At 45.5% G+C, this 20,159-nt stretch overlaps 1 protein-coding gene across 5 annotated transcripts in view; it reads left to right on the top strand.

Moving 5' to 3' along the window:
• PDE10A (phosphodiesterase 10A) overlaps positions 1 to 20,159 on the top strand; it is a 595,277-nt gene that overhangs the window by 356,869 nt on the left and 218,249 nt on the right. The window contains exon 1 of one of the 5 annotated variants that reach the window (XM_049654574.1): positions 10,134 to 10,539. The exons of the other annotated variants lie outside the window; for them this stretch is intronic. Within the exon in view, the coding sequence (XP_049510531.1) occupies positions 10,524 to 10,539 (16 nt within the window). The 5' untranslated portion in view covers positions 10,134 to 10,523. Of the gene's footprint in view, positions 1 to 10,133; positions 10,540 to 20,159 lie in introns of those variants that run through there. 5 annotated transcript variants of the gene reach the window in all.

Below are 20,159 nucleotides of genomic sequence, written 5' to 3'. Positions count from 1 at the left end.
TGCTTTGGCTATTCAGGATCCTTTGTGGTTCCCTACAAATTTCAGGATTGTTCTACTTCCGTGAGAAGTACCCTTGGGGTTTTGACGAAGATTTCATTGAATCTGTACGTTGCTTGGGGTAGTACGGACATTTTAACTATATTAACTTTTCTAACGTGTGAACACAGAGTATCTTTCCATTTATTTGTATTCTCTTCCGTTCCATTCACCGATGTCCTGTAGTTTTCGACGTGCAGTCTTTTGCTTCCTTGGTTGATTTTATTACGTATTTTATTCTTTTTGAGGCAGTGGTAAATGGGACTGTTTTCTTAATCTCTCTGATAATTTGTTATCAGTGTATAGAAACAGCTGATTTTTGTATTCCAATTTTGTATTGCGTACCTTCACTGAATTCGCGTATTCTGACAGTTTTTTGATGGAGTCTTTAGGATTTTCTATGTATAACAGTATGTTATCTGCAAATAGTGACAGTTTTACTTCTTCCTTTCCAACTTGGACGCTTTTTATTTCTTTTTCTTGCCCAGCTGCTCTGGCTGGAGCTTCCAAAACTGTGGACATCCTTGTCTGTTCCGGATCTTAGAGGAAAAGCTATCAGCTTTTAACCGTGGAGTATGATGTTAGCTGGGGGCTTGTCATGTGTTGTCTTTATTGCGTTGAGGTACGTTTTGTCTGTATCTGCTTCGTTGAGCGTTTTCATCATAAATGGATGCTGAATTTCCTCACACGCACTTTCTCCATCTATTGAGATGATCGTATGATTTTTATCCTTCATTTTGTTACTGTGGTCTATCACATGGATTTGTGGATTTTCTTTAAATGTTTATTTATTTTTGAGAGAGAGCCAAGGAAGGGCAGAGAGAGAGGGAGACAGAGGATCTGAAGCAGGCTCTGAACCGACGGCAGAGAGCCTGACGCGGGGCTCAAACTCAGGGACCGTGAGCTCGTGACCTGAGCTGAAGTTGGACCCCTAACCTACCGAGCCACCCAGGTGCCCCTGGATTGTTATTAATTCTTGTGGGCTTTTGTTTGCTGGGAGGTTTTTGGTGACTGACGCAGTCTTCTTGCCAGTTCCCATTTTCCATTTCATCATCACTCAGTTTGGTAGGTTGTACGTTTCTAGGAATTTACCCATTTCTTCTTCTAGGTTGTCCAGTTTGTTGGCATAGGATTGTTTATATCTGTCTATTATGCCCCTTTGTATGTCTGCTGTATCAGTTGTAACATCTCTTGCATTTCTGATTTTATTTGAGTACTCTATCTTTTTTTCCCCAGTGAGTTCAGCTAAAGGTATGCCAATTTTGTTCATCTTTTCCACAGACCAGCTATTAGTTTCATTGATCGCTTCTGTTGTGTTTTTAATCTCCGTTTCATTTATTGCTGCAGTAGTCTTTGTTACTTTCTTTCTTCTACTAACTTTGGGCTTCGTTCTTTTAACGGTTTCGGCTTCATCTCCAAATGATGAGAATTGGCTAATGGTTTCTAAGGAGGGGAGCATGAAGCGTAAAAGTAGCATTTACAAGGATTACTTGGCGTTTGTGAGCAGTGGTTTGGAGGGGCAGAATTTAAGACCGAGTGGTTAGAGTGGAGAAAGAGTCCAGAAGTGCGTGGGACCCTAAGTGACAGAAGGGATGGGACGAGCGGAAACACTTGAGAGATGTCTGTGTGCCATAGTTAGCACAACTTGGGGCTGTGGCTGCACGTGTCAGAGATGGGAGGGTGGCTGGGAACACAGGACGGCTTCCGGGTTTCACGTATGGGCGTGGAGGAAAGGGTCCCAGGAGAAGGGCTGGCCTGGGGAGGGAGATGTTGAGTTCAGTTCAAACTGCATCTGAATGTTTGTTGGATAGATGAGTCAAAATAATAAGTGGGCGTTAGTAAATATAGGAGGCTGAGGCTGAAGGGAGGGAACTAAAGGCTGGGGTACAGTTGTTAATTAAAATCTTACTATGTCTTTCACTTTCGTATTCCTGCTCAGATGAGGAACTCTCATATGGACCCACTTAGGTAGTTCCACGCTTAGTTGTGGCAAATAATACGTTTTACAACCTCCACTTTACAGTTCTGTGGGCTTCCTCAGCGTCTACGAGTAGGAGATGTCTTGACTGTAATCAACTAAGTTGTCAGTTCGTTGGCCAGTGAGCTACAGAGCGTGAAACGTAAATAAAAATCCAAACACACACAAAGAACATACAACATTACTCTTGAAGAGGCAGCTGCTGCTGGGAAACTAACCTTCCCTTCTAGTTCACCATGTGATACGAGGAACAAAAACAAAGCGAGAGATTTGGTTTTCAGTTGAAAGGATGCCTGTGTGCAGGAAAAGTAGGTATAAAGGAGCAACGATCTCCTACGTAAAGAGAAAATATCCTTTTCTGTTTGAATTTTTAGATGCGTCGTGTGTCAGATTTGAATGCACCTTCAGCTTTAAGCATTGTCTCCGATTGCACATGTAATCAAGGACTTTGCTGATAGCTCTTATGTCATTCTGCTTGAATTTATGCCTTACTTGCTAAAATGGTAGGGTTTAGTTTCTGATGTATGGATGCCTAGGTATTTTTATGGTTATTCGTGAAAGAAATAACAGCCAGGCGACTTTCTCTTGCTGGCTGTGTTAGTAATCTTGTAACGTACGCTTTAAACCGGCGTTCGTCTCGGCGGGACAAAGCCATACAGCTGTACCTCTCACCTCATCTTCGGATGCGAAGACGGTTTCACAGCATCTGTGGAAGAGGAAAGTGCCCCGGACGTTTATTTACATGGTGGGGTTGGGGAAGGGAATGAAAAGCTCCTCCCCTCGGGTTGCAGTCGTTCAGAGAAATAGGGGAAGAACGCAGATTTCACACCAAAAAGTACTTTCTACTCTTGTTGGGGCAACATGGGGCTCATTTGGTCCACTTTCAGGTTCAGAGTAGGTCACTTAGCGCGATGCCCTTGTGCGGGCATTCGTTCCTGGTGGTATTGTTCCGCATACCGGGCGACTTCCGGAACCCTAAATGAAATTTGTCTTTCACACGTTTACGATGTATGTGTCAGTACTAGGGAAAGGGGGTATAGGAGCGTGGAAAAGAAGTAGGGAAGGATAGTATCAGATCTTGGAAACCAACTGAAGCTGTCTGCAGCAAATTGTGAGGACAGTATAATTTTTTTTTTTAAACGTTTATTTATTTCGACAGAGAGAGAGGACAGAGAGAGAGAGACTGTGTGTGCGCCTGCAAGGGAGGGGCAGAGAGAGAAGGGTGAGCATCCCGAGCAGGCTCTCGATGTCCGTGCAGAGCCCAGTATGAGGCTCGATCTCGTGAACCAAGAGATCATGACCTGAGCCGAACGAAATCGAGAGTCAGGTGCTTAACCGGATGAGACGCCCAGGCCCTCCCAACAGTATAAGTTTCAAACAGAATCAGGCAAGTGTTCATATGGTGGGAAAGAGACTTGAGTTTGAATGAACGAGATCGAATAAGCCAAACAGCGCGTGATCTTTGTTACGCCTCGGTGCGTGATCTTTATTTTATTGCACTCCCAGTCGTACAAAACAAACGTAGCTCGCTCGATCCAAACATTGTGGCAGGCTTTCTTAGACAAACTGGATTAATATTTATCGAGAATTTTCTTCCTGTTGCTTTCAAGGCAATGAACATACGTGATGGCTGCACTTACGATGCTGATAAGCTAGCGGGTGTTTACTCAAGAGACAAGAAGTTGGTGGTGTAGAGAGAGAGAATCCTACGGGTTAGTACGTACTGCTTCTCTCTCTTTCCCACGCCCCTCTGGTGGCAGGCCTTCCTCTCCTGCTGCGTTAGAAGGCCTGGGAATCGGGGCTGGCACTCCATAGTGTCCCGTCATCTGGGCCAAGGATTCGACCCCATCAGTGCTGCTCAGGGTCTGTCCTCAGGACTGGCAGGACCACAGGTGATGCAGTTTTCTTGTTCCACCGAGGTGGTGAAGCAGAGGGGCGGGCATGCTGTCGGTCCCGTGTGTCCTGACGGTCGGGACAGCCTCCGTCATAATGTAGTAACAGGTGCCCTGAAGAGCTCCGTGGTTTCGTACAGCGGTCCCGTACTTCTCTTTCGCACACAGTTGGCCACGGGGCTGGGTGACGGCCTCAGAGCTGCACACCTTTTGTTTTGGTTGTTCTGTTTTGTTTTTGCTTAGCTAGTATGAGTGGCGAGTCTTGCCTCTGGCAGTGGAAAAGGTGGAGAAACAAACACCCGCGTTTCGTTCCGTGGAAAAGAACGTGGTTTTAGGAGAGAGTTACAAGCAGAGCGGGGGGTTAGGAACAGTGTTGGGACTGACTGGAACACTGATGTGGGCCCTCAGCTGTTTGTACGAGAAGACATTTCATTAAGACTTGAAGTCGGAGGGGCGCCTGGGTGGCTCAGTGGGGTGAGCGTCTGACTTCGGCTCAGGTCACGATCTCGCGGTCCGTGGGTTCGAGCCCCGCATCGGGCTCTGTGCTGGCAGCTCGGAGCCTGGAGCCTGCTTCTGATCCTGTGTCTCCTTCTCTCTCTGTCCCTCCCCCTGCTCACCCTATCTCTCTCCCTCAAAATAAATGAACATTAAAAAAAAATTAAAAAAAAAAAAAAGCTTCATTGTCTACACTCAGGCAAGGACGGGGGTGTGTAGTGTAACCCTTTCTAGTGAGGAGAAGCTGCTCTTTCTTTGTGGTGATGGGTGTGCACATCTTTAGGTCCTATTGTCAGTGGATTTCTGGAAGTTAACTTTTTTCTCCATCTAAGTGGAAACAATACTTTGAAAAAAGTTATGTTGCTATTTCCAGGTTGTGAAGCAAGAAAAATAGAAAGTGAGTATAATTATGACAAGGTGGGGGCTCCTGAGTGGCTCAGTGGGTTGAGCATCCGACTCTTGGTTCCGGCTCAGGTCATCATCCCAGGGTCGTGGGATCGAGCCCCGCGTCGGGCTCTGCACTGAGCAAGGAGCCTTTGAGATTTTCTCTCTCTTTCCCACCCTCTCTCTCTCTCTCTGCCCCTCGCCCCTGCTCACACCCTGTCTAAAATAAAAAATCAGTAAATAAAATAATTATGACAAGGTAACAACAGAATAAATACACTTCCTATTGGAATATCAAGAACGCTATGATGATCATACTTAATTCCAAATATCATTCCGATCTCCTGGGTCCCCACCACACATATGACCGTTGTTATAGCATAAATGCCCTCAACAGTCTGAGTCAACCTATCTTCGTTGATTGGCCCGGGCTCCTGCAGTCCCCACATATCCTGTGTTTCAGCCACATGATGCCACACCACAGATGCCCCTCTCCAGACCTGACTTACCCTTTGGTCTGTGCCGACCCCTGTCCGTTCTTGTCCCTCTGCCTACCCTCAACTTTCCTCCCACTTGTATATACACCCGGTTCACCTACCACTCTAAGAAATGCTTTTCCATTCCCCCTGTGGTCAGTCATCAACACAAGACTCCGTTTCTCCCCCTCCTTCAAGCTTATGATCATGTGGCTTGCCCTGACCAATAAAATGTGGAAGGAGGTGAGATGTCTTTAATAGCCAGTTCACGGTTTACCGTGTTCTCTTCCCCTGTCATGGTAGGCAGTGACGTCCCATATGAGGTTTTATTCTGAGTTCTTCTTCTTTTTTTTTTAATCTTTATTTTTGAGAGAGGGAGAGAGAAAGACAGAGTGCGAGTGGGGAAGGAGCAGAGAGAGAGAGGGAGACACAGAATCCGAAGCAGGCTCCAGGCTCGGAGCTGTCAGCGCAGAGCCCGACATGGGGCTCGAACTCATGGACCGCGAGATCATGACCCGAGCCGAATTCAGACGCTCGACCGACTGTGCCGCCCAGGCACCCCTATTCTGAGTTCTTGAGTGAGAGCCAAGTAGAGGTAAGCTACCAGGACTTCCATGGGCAAGTTGAGTGAGTGCAAATAAATCCTTGGTGTTTTGAAGCACTAAGATGCCGGGATAGTTTGTTACATCAGCAAAACTTAGCCATTACGGCTGATGCTTGCCCCTATCGTGAGTTTCTTTTTCTTCGTTGATATTGTAACCATCGACAGCACTTTTGAGAATCTGCTGTGTTCCAGGCTGTGTGTCAGGTGCTTCATCTGTGTTGTCTCATGACATCTTTTCAGTAGCCCTTATACAAAGTTCGTTCCGTTGCTTTTGCACTTGTGGGGACACTGAGGCTTGGAGCTGACATCGTCTGTTCACGGTCATGGTGTGTGACCCCAAAGCCTGTACCCCCTCCGACTGCGCCCTCCCTGACTCACGTGGCTGCATTGCCCAGCGACTAGTTGTGTGTCCAGCTCTGCACTAGGCCTGACGATCCAAGCATGAATCAGAAATAGTCCCTGTCCCCAAGAAGATGGGGATTTTGCAGAGAAAGGGAGAAATTTAAGCAAGTTAAGTACAATGAAACGTTAATAAAAGTGATGCAACCTAGTGGGTAGCTGGTCTCTTTTACTCTAAGGTTTTGGACAAGTTCTCGCTCTCCTGCCCTCCCACCCAACCCATCTGACTTCTGTTTTGTCATTCCTCACATGGGAGAGGTTTCAACATGTTGTAAGTTATAAAATGCAGAAGGGTGCCTACCTCCAAGTAGCGTTAATATGGGATGCACGCAGCGTTTGAAGTTCCTGGAACCAACGGCATCCAGTACATGGGGCTCCTGTTTGATTTTATTGATTCAGTGGCAGCTTGAGCACAGAGGAAGGAGCCTTCCATTTGAGGGACAAGGAGAAGACTTTGATGGAGGAGGTGACGCTTGGCTCGAGTTCCTAATCAGAAGTAATTTTCCTGTCAGCGGAGATAGGAAAGGGAGGCACATTCCAGGCTAAGGGAGATAGCATGAACAAAATCATGGAAGATTGAGGGAGGCGTAAGAAGCTTATTCTTAGAAAAACATGGAGGACAGTGGGGGACATGGTGGGAGATGATGTTTTGGCAGGTGTCCTGGGCAGACTGAGTTGATTGAATTCTGCACAAACCGGAAGGCATCGCTGGACGGGTTAAACCTGTGCCGTGGCTTGCTGGCTGGCCGGCTTGCTTCCTTCTTTTTAGTGTAGGTTCTGGAAGTGTGGAAGCAATGCCAAGGGTGGAGTCGGGGGTGGGGGTGGGGGGTCCAAGGTGAAGGACAGGAAGCCGGTTAGTAGACTGCCATAGAGCGACATGATGACGGCTCAAATTAAGGTAGAGGGGACGGGGTGGCGAGAATAGATGTAAACGATGCTAAGGGATTCAAATTGGTAAAGATGTGTTTGTTTCTAAAATTTCACACGTGAGGGAAAGAAGGAGCCCAGGAGAGCTACCAAGTTTTGGATTTGGTGAATGTGAGCGAGAAGTTTGTAATAAAGGTTAGGAATGCAGAAGAGGTTCGTTTTCTGATAGCTTTTTATTACTGTTGACATTCCTTTCTCGTGTCGTAATTATTCACTTAGAAGACTCATTGATGTGAACAACGTTCAGCATAAAGGGAGAAATTCCCCTCCCCGTACGTGACCCTGTTAACTTTCTCCCAGTGTCTTTTTTTTTTTTTTTTTTTTTAATTTTTTTTTTTCAACGTTTTTTTATTTATTTTTGGGACAGAGAGAGACAGAGCATGAACGGGGGAGGGGCAGAGAGAGAGGGAGACACAGAATCGGAAACAGGCTCCAGGCTCCGAGCCATCAGCCCAGAGCCTGACGCGGGGCTCGAACTCACGGACCGCGAGATCGTGACCTGGCTGAAGTCGGACGCTTAACCGACTGCGCCACCCAGGCGCCCCCTCTCCCAGTGTCTTAAACCGCGTGTGCGTGTAATGATGGTCTTGAACAGGAAGAGTACAGGTTGCAACGTTCTTTTAACATTTTTTTTAAATGTTTATTTACTTTTGAGGGCGGGGAGGGGCAGAGAGAAAGAGGGAGACACAGAATCGGAAGCAGGCTCCAGGCTCCGAGCCGTCAGCACAGAGCCCCACGTGGGGCTTGAACTCAGGAACTGTTGAGATCGTGACCTGAGCCGAAGTCGGACGCTTCACCGACTGAGCCCCCCGGGCGCCCCTACAGTGGTACAACTTGTTAATGAAGTCCCAGAGGCCAGGAGGGTGATAGTGCAGGGTCACTTCCTTTAGGTGGCTGCTGGCTCTCTCGAGTGTTCAGTTGAGAAAGGGTGTAACGTGGGTTGCAGAGGTGGGTGGGGCGGCAGTGTGGGCTGGCGGCGGGGGGACTGCTTTGCTGTCCGTGTTTGCTACCACAGCCTGAGACCTCAGCTAGAGTTACTTTCTTGATTGACGTTCCTGTCCCTGGCGAGGCCTATGGAGACGGCCGGGGCCGGGTGAGTGGTGAACAGAGAAAAGGACAGCACGGAAAGCACAGACCGGTCTCAGCCACCTGTTTTGCTCAGCATACCCTGATCGTGGTGTCCGCTTTTAAAAAAAGTATTGATTATAGGGGCCCCTGGGGTGGCTCAGTCGGTTGAGCATCTGACTTCGGCTCGGGTTATGGTCTCACGGTTCACGAGTTCAAGCCCTGCGTCGGGCTCTGTGCTGACAGCTCGGAGCCTGGAACCTGCTTCAGATTCTGCCTCCCTCTCTCTCTTCCCCTGCCCTGCTCACACTCTGTCTCTCTCTCTCTCTCCCTCTCTCTCTCAAATAACGTTAAAAAAAAATTTAAAAGTATGGTCATAAAAGCGATTTTCTCCTTCATTTTCTGACATCTGCCATATAACAATGGTTACTGCAACCAGCATAAAGTTGGGTTCAATACTGCAGTAGTCGTGAGGCTCTTCAGTATGGAACTCTTTATACTGAGAGACTTTGAGAGGAAACCGGATAATCATAAAATATCAATAATAAATGAGGCAGGCATGGCACACCTTACTGGTTATTTAATGCATGGAGAACAGATAAAAACATCAGAGAACAGCCTGCCTGACTAGTCAAGGTGAAGTGTTTTGAAGGACTAAGAAGTTGTCTGTTGGCAAGTTCTTACTGTAAAAATGTCCGCGAGTGAGGCGTCGAGAGACAAGGACATCTCGAAAGCAGTGACTCTTGTGAAGTGAGTTTGGGGGCTGGGGCAACTGTGTCTTAGAGTCTAGGAGTCTACGGTTTTTGTGCACTGGCTTCCTCCTTTCTCCTTCCTAGGGCAGTTGGAAGCATCGCGTATTAGAATTATATTTATGTTGCTAAGTGACGTAAAACGCAGCATTACGTAGCAAGCCCTCCGTGAATGTTGGCAAGTTATGGGTCGTACAGAACTGTTTGCAAAACAACATATTAATGTTACTGCATTTGAGTAGCTAGGGGGAAAATATCAAAGTCATATTTACGTACATCTTTGGACACGAGATTTGGCTCATGTTGCTTTCTGCCTTAGGTGTGTTTAAAGAATTAGTTCCTTATTTGGGACACAAGCGTGGAGGGAATAGCCTGGGAGCCGTATTGGAAATACTTCTGTGTTTCCACAGAAACTTGATAACGATCCTGTCCCAGTGAGTAGAGGCAGCGTGGCCGGCCCTGTGGATACGTCTGTGGGCAGATACTCTTCTGTGTCCTTGATGAAGTGGTCTCGAGAGCTTTCTAGAGCATGCGTTGCGTGAGTGGCAGGTTTGACGAGGAAATACACGGACGTAGATCTGCCGGTGCAAAGCTCCGCGGGACCCAGGGAGAAGGACGCAGCGAGGAAGTCAACGCGCAGGGAGTGTGGTCCCGCAGCGGAAGAGGGAGGAGGAAGGCAGCTGTGATCTCGTCACAGTGAGCCCGGCCGGGAAGAGTTGGGATGTTGTCAATTGCGGGTCGCGTTAGGACATCCACACACGCACACGAACACACGCGTTTTGGCTTTTTAAATAGAAACAAGGACCCTCAATGGACAACCCACTTTGTCTTTGGATTCACTTTTACCCTGATCTTGAAACCTCACTTTACAGAGAGCTCATTCACTGCCACCATCGTAGACAGTCGTGCTCTAGAACTGTGCACTGGCCTCTCTCTCTCTCTCTCTCTCTCTCTCTCTCTGCGGAGTGGTTAGCATGCTGGGAAGTCTGCAGGCTCTCTTGGCCGTGGGTCCCCCCGCAGTGCCAAAAACCCAGTGAGTGTCCCCCGGAATCCCCGGAGGGGTGAAGGTGGGTGAGTGTAAGGGGCCAGGTGCCCGTGTGGGTGGGAAGCGTAGACTGAGCCAGACGAAGGCCTCTGACTGGGCAGGGGGGGCGTGTGACGTGCAGTCCGGCGAAGATTCCAGGCTCGCACTGTGATGTCAGTGGCGCCGAAGGGAACGAGGTCGGACTCCGCCTCGGCAGTTGGAATCTGTTGGAGGGCGGTTGGTGGATCCTTGGCCTGTGAGAGTTGGGCAGCAGAAGTCCCCACCGGTGCCCGCTGTGACTCCTCGTGGGAAGGAGGTGATCTGGGGGCCCGTGCAAGTCTCTGCCCCCAGGGCTGCCCGCATGCCCGATGCGGCCCGGAGGGGTCAGGCTGCCCAGGAGGCCAGGGAGGCCTGCTTAGAGGCTCCGAGCTGGTGGCCCGAGAAGCGCTCCTGCCTGTGCCCGCGTGCCCTGGCGGTTAGCGGCCAACCGCGGTATGGCCACATTATATGGTGAGGAGGGGGCTTGTCCAAAGGAGGCGGCAGCGAATGCTTATTAGGCGCTTACGGTGTACCCGGTGCTCTGCTAAGCCTGTTGAAAGGCCCTGGGCCTCTCGAAGTAGCTGTTTTATGACACGGCAGTGACACAGAGGCGCCCCTAAGGTCTTCCTAGTCAGCGTGGGGTTCGTGACGGAGGCAGGGACTTTAAGGCTTCCTCTGACTGTTGCTCATTCCAAGATGCACAAGAAGGGCCGATGGGGACACAGCCAGAACCGGCTGGGATGCTGTCGGTCCGACGCACGGGAAGGGCGCCCTGCATTCGTGCCGCAGGGACACGCCCAACCCGCTTGCAGGCGAGGGGGGTACACTGGGCACAGAGTGCACGCACAGGTCCCGTCGCCTTCTGAAGGTCAGGGCGGCCGTGCCGGGTGCCCGGTTTCCCCCCGCGCGGTTTTGGGCAGAGCGCGTGGTGGAGACCCTGGAGGTCACCGTAGGGAGGGGTTGAGCGTGTTCTTTCAAGTTCATCCCCGATCGTGCTGTAATGCAGCAATTCTGAAATTAACCGGTGCGGAGGAGAGATCAGAAGGTGCTGGGCTGTCTGGGTCAGAGTTCGGGCTGCTGTGGAGGTACTTTCTGGAAGGGCTTGCGGCTCACCTCCCTGAAGGGTTGGGAGGCGCGTCTGGGTGAGGTGGCAGGTGAGAGGAAGGCATTCCAGAGAGACGACTGGAGATCTCTTCCAGAGACGACAGAGGGTGAACGGGTGCAAGGGCAGTCACGAGGTATTTGCCTTTGAGCTCCACAGCCCGGTGGCTCCTGGCTGGTAGTGAACCAAGTTTCTAACCGCTCATCTGGGATTAGTAATGTCTATCCGAAAAAATCGAGAGATGATGGAACCTTTTTCTTTGAAAAAGGATTTGTGATGGTACCCCCTGTATAAGCTTAGTGGAAAATAGAAGAACCCGAGGAACAATTTATTGAGCAACTATCACATTCTAGGCAGTATATTAAAAGTTTTACATCCGTTATCCTTATTATCCTTTACGATAATCCTTATGACATTGCTCTTATTATCATGACCATTTTACACATCTGAACCTTAGGACGAGCCCATGGCCCAACGTCACACGTTGGTACCTTCTTTACCGATCGGGGGAAGAACTTCCTTTTTCATGATGGGGAACCACTTCTGAACCAATATTTTAAGTTTGGCAACTTTTAAGTACAGTTTTGCTGAAGAGTATTTTGTCAGTTGCTTTTCCTGTTTGAAGAGATAACGTTGACAGTAAGTTACCAGTGCGTTTGCCCGTAACTCTTAAAAGTTATATTTTTAAGATCTCTTTGGTATAGCTAGTCATATGGAGCGATCTCTTTCCAAAATGTGGAAATAAGAACAGAAATTCAATTATGAGTAATAAAGTTTGCTTCTAAACTTTCGCAGAACGAAATTTTAACCATTCTCAGATGCAATTAAAGAGTTGCCAAAATAGATATTGTATTTTAATTACCCAGTGGATTGACAGGTTTCGTTTTTCTTCCCCCCCCTCAACAAAAAATAAGTGGCGTAAAAGTCTTTTTAAAGTGTTTTTTTGTTTTGTTTTTGGTGTTTATTCTGAGAGAACGAGAAAGGGACAAGAGAGAGTGCGCAGGGGAGGGGCAGAGAGAGAGGGAGAGAGAGCATCCCCAGCAGGCTCTGTACTGCAGAGCCTGACACGGAGCTCGAACTCAGAAACCATGAGATCACAGCCTGAGCCGAAATCAAGAGTCGGACGCTGAACCGACTGAACCACCCCCAGGGGCCCCCGGTTGGGCTCTGTGCTGACAGCTCAGGGCCCGGAGCCTGCTTCGGATTCTGTCTCCCCCTCTCTCTGCCGTTCCCCTGCTCGTGCTCTGGCTCTCTTTGTCTCTCAAAAATTGAATAAACGTTAAAAAAGATTAAGTAAATCGCGCATCAGGTTGGAGGTGAGTGCTCGGGAGAAAAATGCAACAGTGAAGGGGGAGATGGAGTGTACTTATACTTTTGATACAAGCAGGGAAGGCTGTACCAAGAAGGTAAAATCTGAGCCAAGATTTCAAGCAGGTGAGCCATGCAGATTGCTCGTGACAAGGTTTTCCGAGGGAACCTAGAGCAAGTGTAAAAACCTGATTTGAGAGCATGGCTGGAATATTGGGAGGCGAAGCAGAGAGGCCAGAGTGAGAGAGTAAGGGAGAAAAGAAAGATTGTGTAGGGTATTCAGAGCCCCATTAAACGTTTTGTCTGTTCTTTGAATAACATAGGAAGCCGTGAAAGGGTTTATAAGGAGAGAGATGACCTGTTCTGACTTACTGAAACCATTCCGGCTTCTGCGTTGAGAAGCAGACACAGGGAGACAAGTTAGGAGGCCAGTGAGCAGTCCAGGCAAAGGATCGTGGTGGCCTGGGCCACAGTAGGCAGGAGACTGGATGAGCCGTGGTGGGGTCGTGAATATATTTTAAAGGTGCAGCCAACAGGTACAGCCTGGTGCATGGGGTGTGGAGGTGGGGAGAAAGTCATGAAGGATAGCGTCAAAGTTTTGGCCAAGTTGCTTTGCAAAATGTACGAGAATGGACGATCAGGTTGAGGTTGCCAGGCTCCTGTAGTCAAAAGCATCTGGGTTCTAGACCAGACGGACTTGGTGCGAACTTCAGCTCGGCCAATGATGAGACAGTGGATTCTGAGAGAGTTATCCGACTTCTCTGAAGTTCCGTTTCTTCATGCGTCGATTGGAGATAATCCCTACTTCACGATCTGGGTCTTGTTTTACCAGCCTTCCCTCCTGCCGTCCCTTTAGATGCCGCTTCTCTTTCAAACTATGCAGGAGAGTATATGGTTCTCTGGCTTAGCACACGTTTTCACTGTATCACATAATGTCAGTTCTATTTTTAGTGATGCTAAATTTGCCCTTAGGTTCAGTTGGTGTCAGCCAGATGTCTCTACTGTAAGGGTATCTTTTCTCCTTTGTAATGAGTGATCTGGGGAATGGTACTTGCAGGCGGTGGGACTGTTAGTTCTCAACACCCAGTTATTCAAGTGGTTTTCCCATTCGTTGATGAATTTTGCTTGAACTGTTACTTCGAGGTTTACAGAAGGATGTGTTTTGAAAAATTCCAGTATTCCCTCCTCATTTAAATTTTGAATTCTCTTATACACAAGAGCTACCCCCTGCCTTGTTTTACTTTGGGTATTAACATGGACTCGTGAGTTTCTTGTACATTTAAATGTACAATAATACATTACCACATGTATCCATTTTCCTTTTGTATTTAATGTATTACAGCCCATAGCTATATATATGATTTCTGATCCTCAAACTGCCCCAGATTTGGCCTATGGAGTCCTTGCAGAACATTTTCTTAGTCCGTTTCCCATACTGCCTGTTAGCCTTAGGTGTTTCTTGGCCTTCTAGCACAGATTTTTCCACATTTACTTTATGTTTTCCTATTTCATACCAGGAATCAGCCATTTCTCCAAGGAGCCTTGGTCCTGTTAACGGAGAAGGGTATTTAGTCACCAAGACTTGAGCACTAGATGTACTCACTGCAGTTTGGGTGTTATTCCATTAAGGGGTTTTCAGTACTTAAAGCCAAAAAAATATATATATATTTACCTACCAAGTTTATTGTTTATTAAATACTGCTACCTCTAATTCAAATCCAATACTATAGAGTTCTTCCTTACCAGGAATGAAAAAAAATTTATGTCAAGTAATCCATGCAGAAAGCAATTAATAGAAAGCTCATGTTCTACAGGCCAGTTTCATTCAGCAAGAATCTCATCTCCTGGTACAAGTATTAATATTGATGATTTAGCACACTTAGAATAATTTGTTTTGTGGGCTGCGATAGAACAAGAAATCTGAGGAAAGTTTTCAGCGCGTCTGGAATTTTGACTCGATACTCTTCGCATCCTTATCTTAATCAGAATCACCTACATGACTCATAAGGTTCGTGTCCTTACAAGATGAATAGTTTAGGAGTGCATTTGCCTTTTTAAAATTTCTTAAGTTATAATCAAAATCTCTTTATTAAAACATAAATATTTACTGTAAGACTTTAAAGGAATTGAAATGTGGCTTATGTAATGTCCTAATACTACCTGTAGATTTTGTTGATGTAATAGTCGATATGTGAATTGTTTGATATTTTAAAAATTGTTTTATTGTAGTATCCCATATTCATGCTGCTTTTGCTCATTTTAGAATATTGAATCATATAGGGGCATCTGGGGGCTCAGTCGGTTAAGGGTCTGTCTTCGGCTCAGGTCGTGATCTTGCGATTTGTGAGTTCGAGCCCTGCGTCCGGCTCTGTGCTGACAGCTCAGAGCCTGGATCCTGTTTCAGACTCTGTGTCTCCCCTTCTCTCTGTCCCTCCCATGCTCATGCACTCTCTCTGTTTCTCAATAATAAATGTTAAAAATTTTTTTTAATTAAAAAAAAAAGAAAATTGAATCATATCATCAACTTCCCTAATGAGGGCATTTTGAACTGTATCGTTCATATATATATATATATTCATATATATATATATATATATATGATACATATATATTTGTGGATTTCAATTAAAACCGATTGTACTATAACGAATGTTTTTTTTAAATGTAATAGCATTTCTATTTGTATTTTAAAATAGATATTTGAGATCTTTGTTACAAACACACAGTGTAGTCTTTTAAACAAAAAACACTGCTGAATGACTGGGTCGGCTTTGTGGATTAAGTTCTTTCTGGCAAACGCATAAAACCCGTTGAAGGCAATCTCAGGTAGGTTATATTTTTAATTTACGTCAGGCTACTCTATATTCAGCGGCTACATTAGCATTTTTAAGGGTCTTCTGAGGAGCTGTGTGAGCTCTTCGCTTGTGTGTCCCAAGTGTGAGGTGAACGTGACATTGCCTTTTGGCCAAGATTACAGAGCAGGGCAGGACCGGATGAGTAATGCTTGTGGTCGTTCACATCTCTGGCAGCCCGTCCCATACAGCTGTGGTTCTTGTTACTGGAAACCCTGGGCTTTGAAGGGGAGACCACAGCCAGTACTGACTGACAGGTTTACTGGAGTAGAGCAAAGCAAGACAAAACAATAAACAAATAATTTCTCCATTGACCCAGGACTACCGCACCAGCTTTATTCCAAGTACAAAACTTCAACCTTATTCCAAGTTCTGCCTTGAAAAACTGACAGAGGTGTGCTGAAAATACTTGTCAGGGAAAACGCTTGAGATGCTTTCAGCTATTTTGGGGGCTTGGGAAGAAAAGCCCCCTTGGTGCTGGCTGTGAAGATTTATAGGCAAGAAGGTTGCAGCGTGATTCCCTTTGGACCGTGCTCATTTATAACGAATCCTGATACGATGCCACGGGAAAGTATCTGGGCGAAACAACCCTGTCCCATTGTCGAATTCGTTTTGATTCAAGCACTTTGTTAACCGAGGGGAAATAGCTGTAAAAATCTATGATTTCCTCGTGGTTGTTGTGATTGAGTTGCACGTCCACACTTTCTTAAAACGGTGCTTTTTCAAATGCAACTTATTTTTAGTGTCTCTCCCAATGTAGCTTAAATGCAGGCGTTTTACTTCATATTTATCTTGGAATATATTTGAAAGCACTGACTTTGATGGCGGGGGACCCGGTATATTCATTTTTCTCACTCCTCCGTAGTTTAATGCCACCAGGATTTTGCTCTAGTATTAAGCCAAGGCTGGGGAGGGGTGGGGATGGGAGAGGTATTTTCTCCTGGTGTCTGTTATAACCAGAATAACTTAATTTGAAATGCAGTAGACATGTACTTAGAAAGAAAACCCATCCAGTTTTTAAAGCAATATTTGTTCAACTTTATAAATTCCCTTAAGGACAGAAGATAACATTTCTGGTTGGTAATAGGAAAAGTATAAAGGCTAATACTGGTTAAAATAGAATAGGGTCATCTGGTTTCATAGGATTGGCAACAGAAACAAAATGTCAAGGGAGCATTGTACTTGGAGGGGTGGAACTCAGCTCTGGTCGCTGGATCTCTGAGACCCACAGGTTTCTGATAGCTGGGCAGCAGTGTTTTCTGGGTGTCTCTGTGTGGAGACCTTTTGTAAGGTGCTTATCTTCATTTAACCTCTGTAGTTTGCAGCCTGAATTCTAAAAAGGCAGAAATAGTCATTTCTTTTTCCTGGAAGGCATGTGAAAAGTATGTCTTGTTTTGGTTTGCTTTTGAACAGGGCTTTCCCAGAGGACTTATGCCTTAGTTCTTCTATCATATGAATCAGGGAAGGAGGAAAAGAAATCATTCATACTTTAAATTTGGGGAAACCACCAACTTACTTACGGATGGATTTAAAGTCGGTTTATCCAAGGTCATACGTGATCATCTGACAAACTGGGACCAGAAAGGCTTTTTGGAGGAAGGCTTTTAAGACTGCATTCAATGTAGCATTCTATTAAGCTGTATGCTTTAAGACTGACTAAATCTTGTTGTTATTTCTAAGAAATAACAAGCATTCTGGTAGATTTGTTAATCCCGTTTGCAAAAACTTTTAAGATGTGTAGGTTTGCATACGTTTCAGTGTTTTGTAACTCTGCTCTCGGGTGCTCTATGAAAATAAGAGAAAAAATCCCCCCCCGCCCGCCTGATAAACAGTCTTTTCCCTTGTGAGGTACGAGCCTGGAGTTTTCCTCCACATTTGGCCCTCAGTCACGATGGGTGGGCCTAGAACTTGCTAACTGCTAGGTTTCTTACAGTTTTTACTTGATGAGACATGCAGTGGTTAGTTTTTCTATCAGTCCTGCTAGTGTTAATAAAATGATACAGTGCAGTAAATTGAGAAATGTCTTCATCTTCCTCGGGAATAAATGCTAAATGTTTATAGCAAAACTAACTTATCCCCATCGAAGAACCGAGAGCCGAAAGGAAATTCCTCGTTTGGTTTTCCTTAAAGTGTTGCTAAAGATGAGCAATTTAACTATTAAATTTAAATTTGAGAGCCCAGTGTTTGGTGTGCAGCTTTCTCCTTGAATTGTTCTGATTGGTTTCTCCCCATATATACTTTAACACAATTTGTGCTTTCTTGTCTTTTTCTTTCCGCTTTCCTGGGAAGAGAATTATTTGAGCGGCTGTAGCACTGTGTGGGATACCTTGAAGGTGTGAACATTTAGGGGCCCGCCTGGAGAATCCAGGCTAAGCTCTTCCTCTCAAAATCTTTAATTTCATGTTTTGCCATATAAAGTAGCATCCCCAGGTTCCAGGGAGGAGGCATGGCCGTCTTTTGAAAGGTTATTTTTTGGCCAACCACAATATTTGGCTTTTAACCTGTGAATGGTTGAGAGGCAGTAAGGTTGACAGGTAGGAGGAGAGTAGGAATTCGAGACTATGCAATCTGAAGGCACACTCATTGGAAACATGGCTCAGTTACGTATTTGCTGGGTAAACTTTAGCAAGTTACTTAGTCTCTTAGTCCTCTTTTCCTCTTCTGTAAGACGTAGACCTACTGATCTGTCATAGGGTTATTTTGAAGATTAAATAATTTAATAAATGGAAAGTGATTAGAATACTGCCTGGTACATCCTGGTACATAGTAGGCACTCGACAAATGTTGACTGTTATTATCGTAAGCAGTTGGCTCAGAAAAGCTTTGCATGAATCAAGCAGCTTGTGAAGGCTGGTGTTTTGGTGGTGGATACAGTTGATGTGCTTCGCTTGTATTCATGCAAGTTCATTATTTGCTACCTGAAGGAACATTGGCAAGATACACAGGAAATCATAATCTGTGCGTGTGTTGGTGGCGGGGGGTGGGGGTGGGATCTGGTGAGAATCAGGCTTCTCTGTGTATACTGTCTTTATATTGCTTTAATTTTTGAATGTATAACAATTTGAAAAGGCCAACAAAATAAAGGGAGTTCAAGAAATAAAAGCTCAGAAAGAATCATCTATACTTGATTGTATAGCTAATAAAAATCCCCAAAGAGTAGAATTTGGCGTTTTTTGGGCATCTGTTCCCATGATTCATGAATCTATGTTGTTTCCTTTGGTGTATGTATGATTTTTGTTCTTTCGAATTGGGTCCCATTTTTATATTCAGTATGTTTTCTCAAAACCTTTTTAAATTTCATTTTTTATTGTGCTTTTAAAATAGGTAGATTTATTAAGACTTGGTGAGTAGGTCATTTGATAAGAACAAATTCATCTTGGAAAAATGTACTTCATTTGAAATATGGATCTCTAACTTGTTATTAAATTGAGATACAGATTTGTGAAGTATAATGATTTAAAACATAGGCTCCTACTTATGAAGCTCTCATCACATAGTTTTTATTTTCCCATTGGTTTTGTGTTTTTAACCTTGCATTAACTTTAACACTTTCGCTACAGTTTGCTTACTTTTTATTGTATTGCTTTGTACTTCTAGAAATGAAAGACTGAACATGAGTGGGGGAGGGGCAGAGAAAGAGGGAGACACAGAATCTGAAGCGGGCTCCAGGCTCCGAGCTGGCAGCACAGAGCCCGATGCTGGGCTGGAACTCACGAACTGTGAGATCATGACCTGAGCCGAAGTCAGACGCTTAACCCACTGAGCCACCCAGGCGCCCCAAGGACCCTGTTTTTATTATCTCTAGATTTCTAGTACTTAGCATTTTGTTGATGCTCAAAAATAGTTGTTGAATGGACTAATCAATGCATCGTTGGGTGAAGAGATAAAAGCCAAATCACTAAAATTACCTTTTGTGATTTTTCTAGGCTTGTGTGGCAAGTTCATGAAATGGCCAGGACAAAATTCCTTGTCCTTGGACTTCTACTCAATGCTTCTCTCAAAACTACTGATTGATTCCTTTTTTCTTCTTTAAATATGAGATCAGCTTAGGGCTATTCAAATCCTTTGTGCCAAACAGAATAAATTAATCCCCACCCCCAGTAGGATTTAGCACTTTTGCTCATCAGAATCAAAGGAAATTTCTCAAAGCTTGAATGCCTTAGCAGCACATTACGAGAAATTCACTGTTTTGTTAATTCTGTTTATCATACCTTTTCAGTGACATGCATATTCCCCTCTTACTCAGTTTGGGCTGCTGTTACAAATATGTAGGCTGGGTGGCCTAAACCACAGACATTTATGCTCCTCCTCTCTCGAGGCACAGGCTGATTCTGGAGGTGCAGGAGGATTTGGCTCATACTGAGAGCTCTCCTACTGAGAGTTTGCAGACGGCCACCTTCCTCCATTATCCTCATGGCAGAGAGAGTGAGAGAAAGTCTCTCCTGTCTCTTCTGGAGCACTAATCCCATCTGGAGGCCTCCACCATCATGAGCTCATTACCTCCCAAAGGTTTCACCTTGAAACACTGAAGATCAGGGCTTCAACGTACGGATTTTCAGGGAACACACACATTCAGTCCATAGCGCTGTCCCTCTGTCCAAGTGTGCTGATAACTCAAATTAGTATTAAATGGTCCAAACTGTTCTTCTCGATTATAAGGCTTCAACAGACAACTCAATGTTTCTATTTTTATGGGCGTTAAGAGATATGGCAAGTTAGAACTGAACAGTTGACAGGCCTTTTTACTTGGGTTTTCTTCCCTCACTGTCATTATAATGGATCTACGAAGGAAATTAAGGTCTATTTTCATCTGTTTTTCTTACTATACT

This window comes from Panthera uncia (assembly GCF_023721935.1).
Source record: "Panthera uncia isolate 11264 chromosome B2 unlocalized genomic scaffold, Puncia_PCG_1.0 HiC_scaffold_24, whole genome shotgun sequence".
Classification (NCBI taxonomy): domain Eukaryota; kingdom Metazoa; phylum Chordata; class Mammalia; order Carnivora; family Felidae; genus Panthera; species Panthera uncia.
This window is presented reverse-complemented; position numbering and strand designations above follow the sequence as displayed.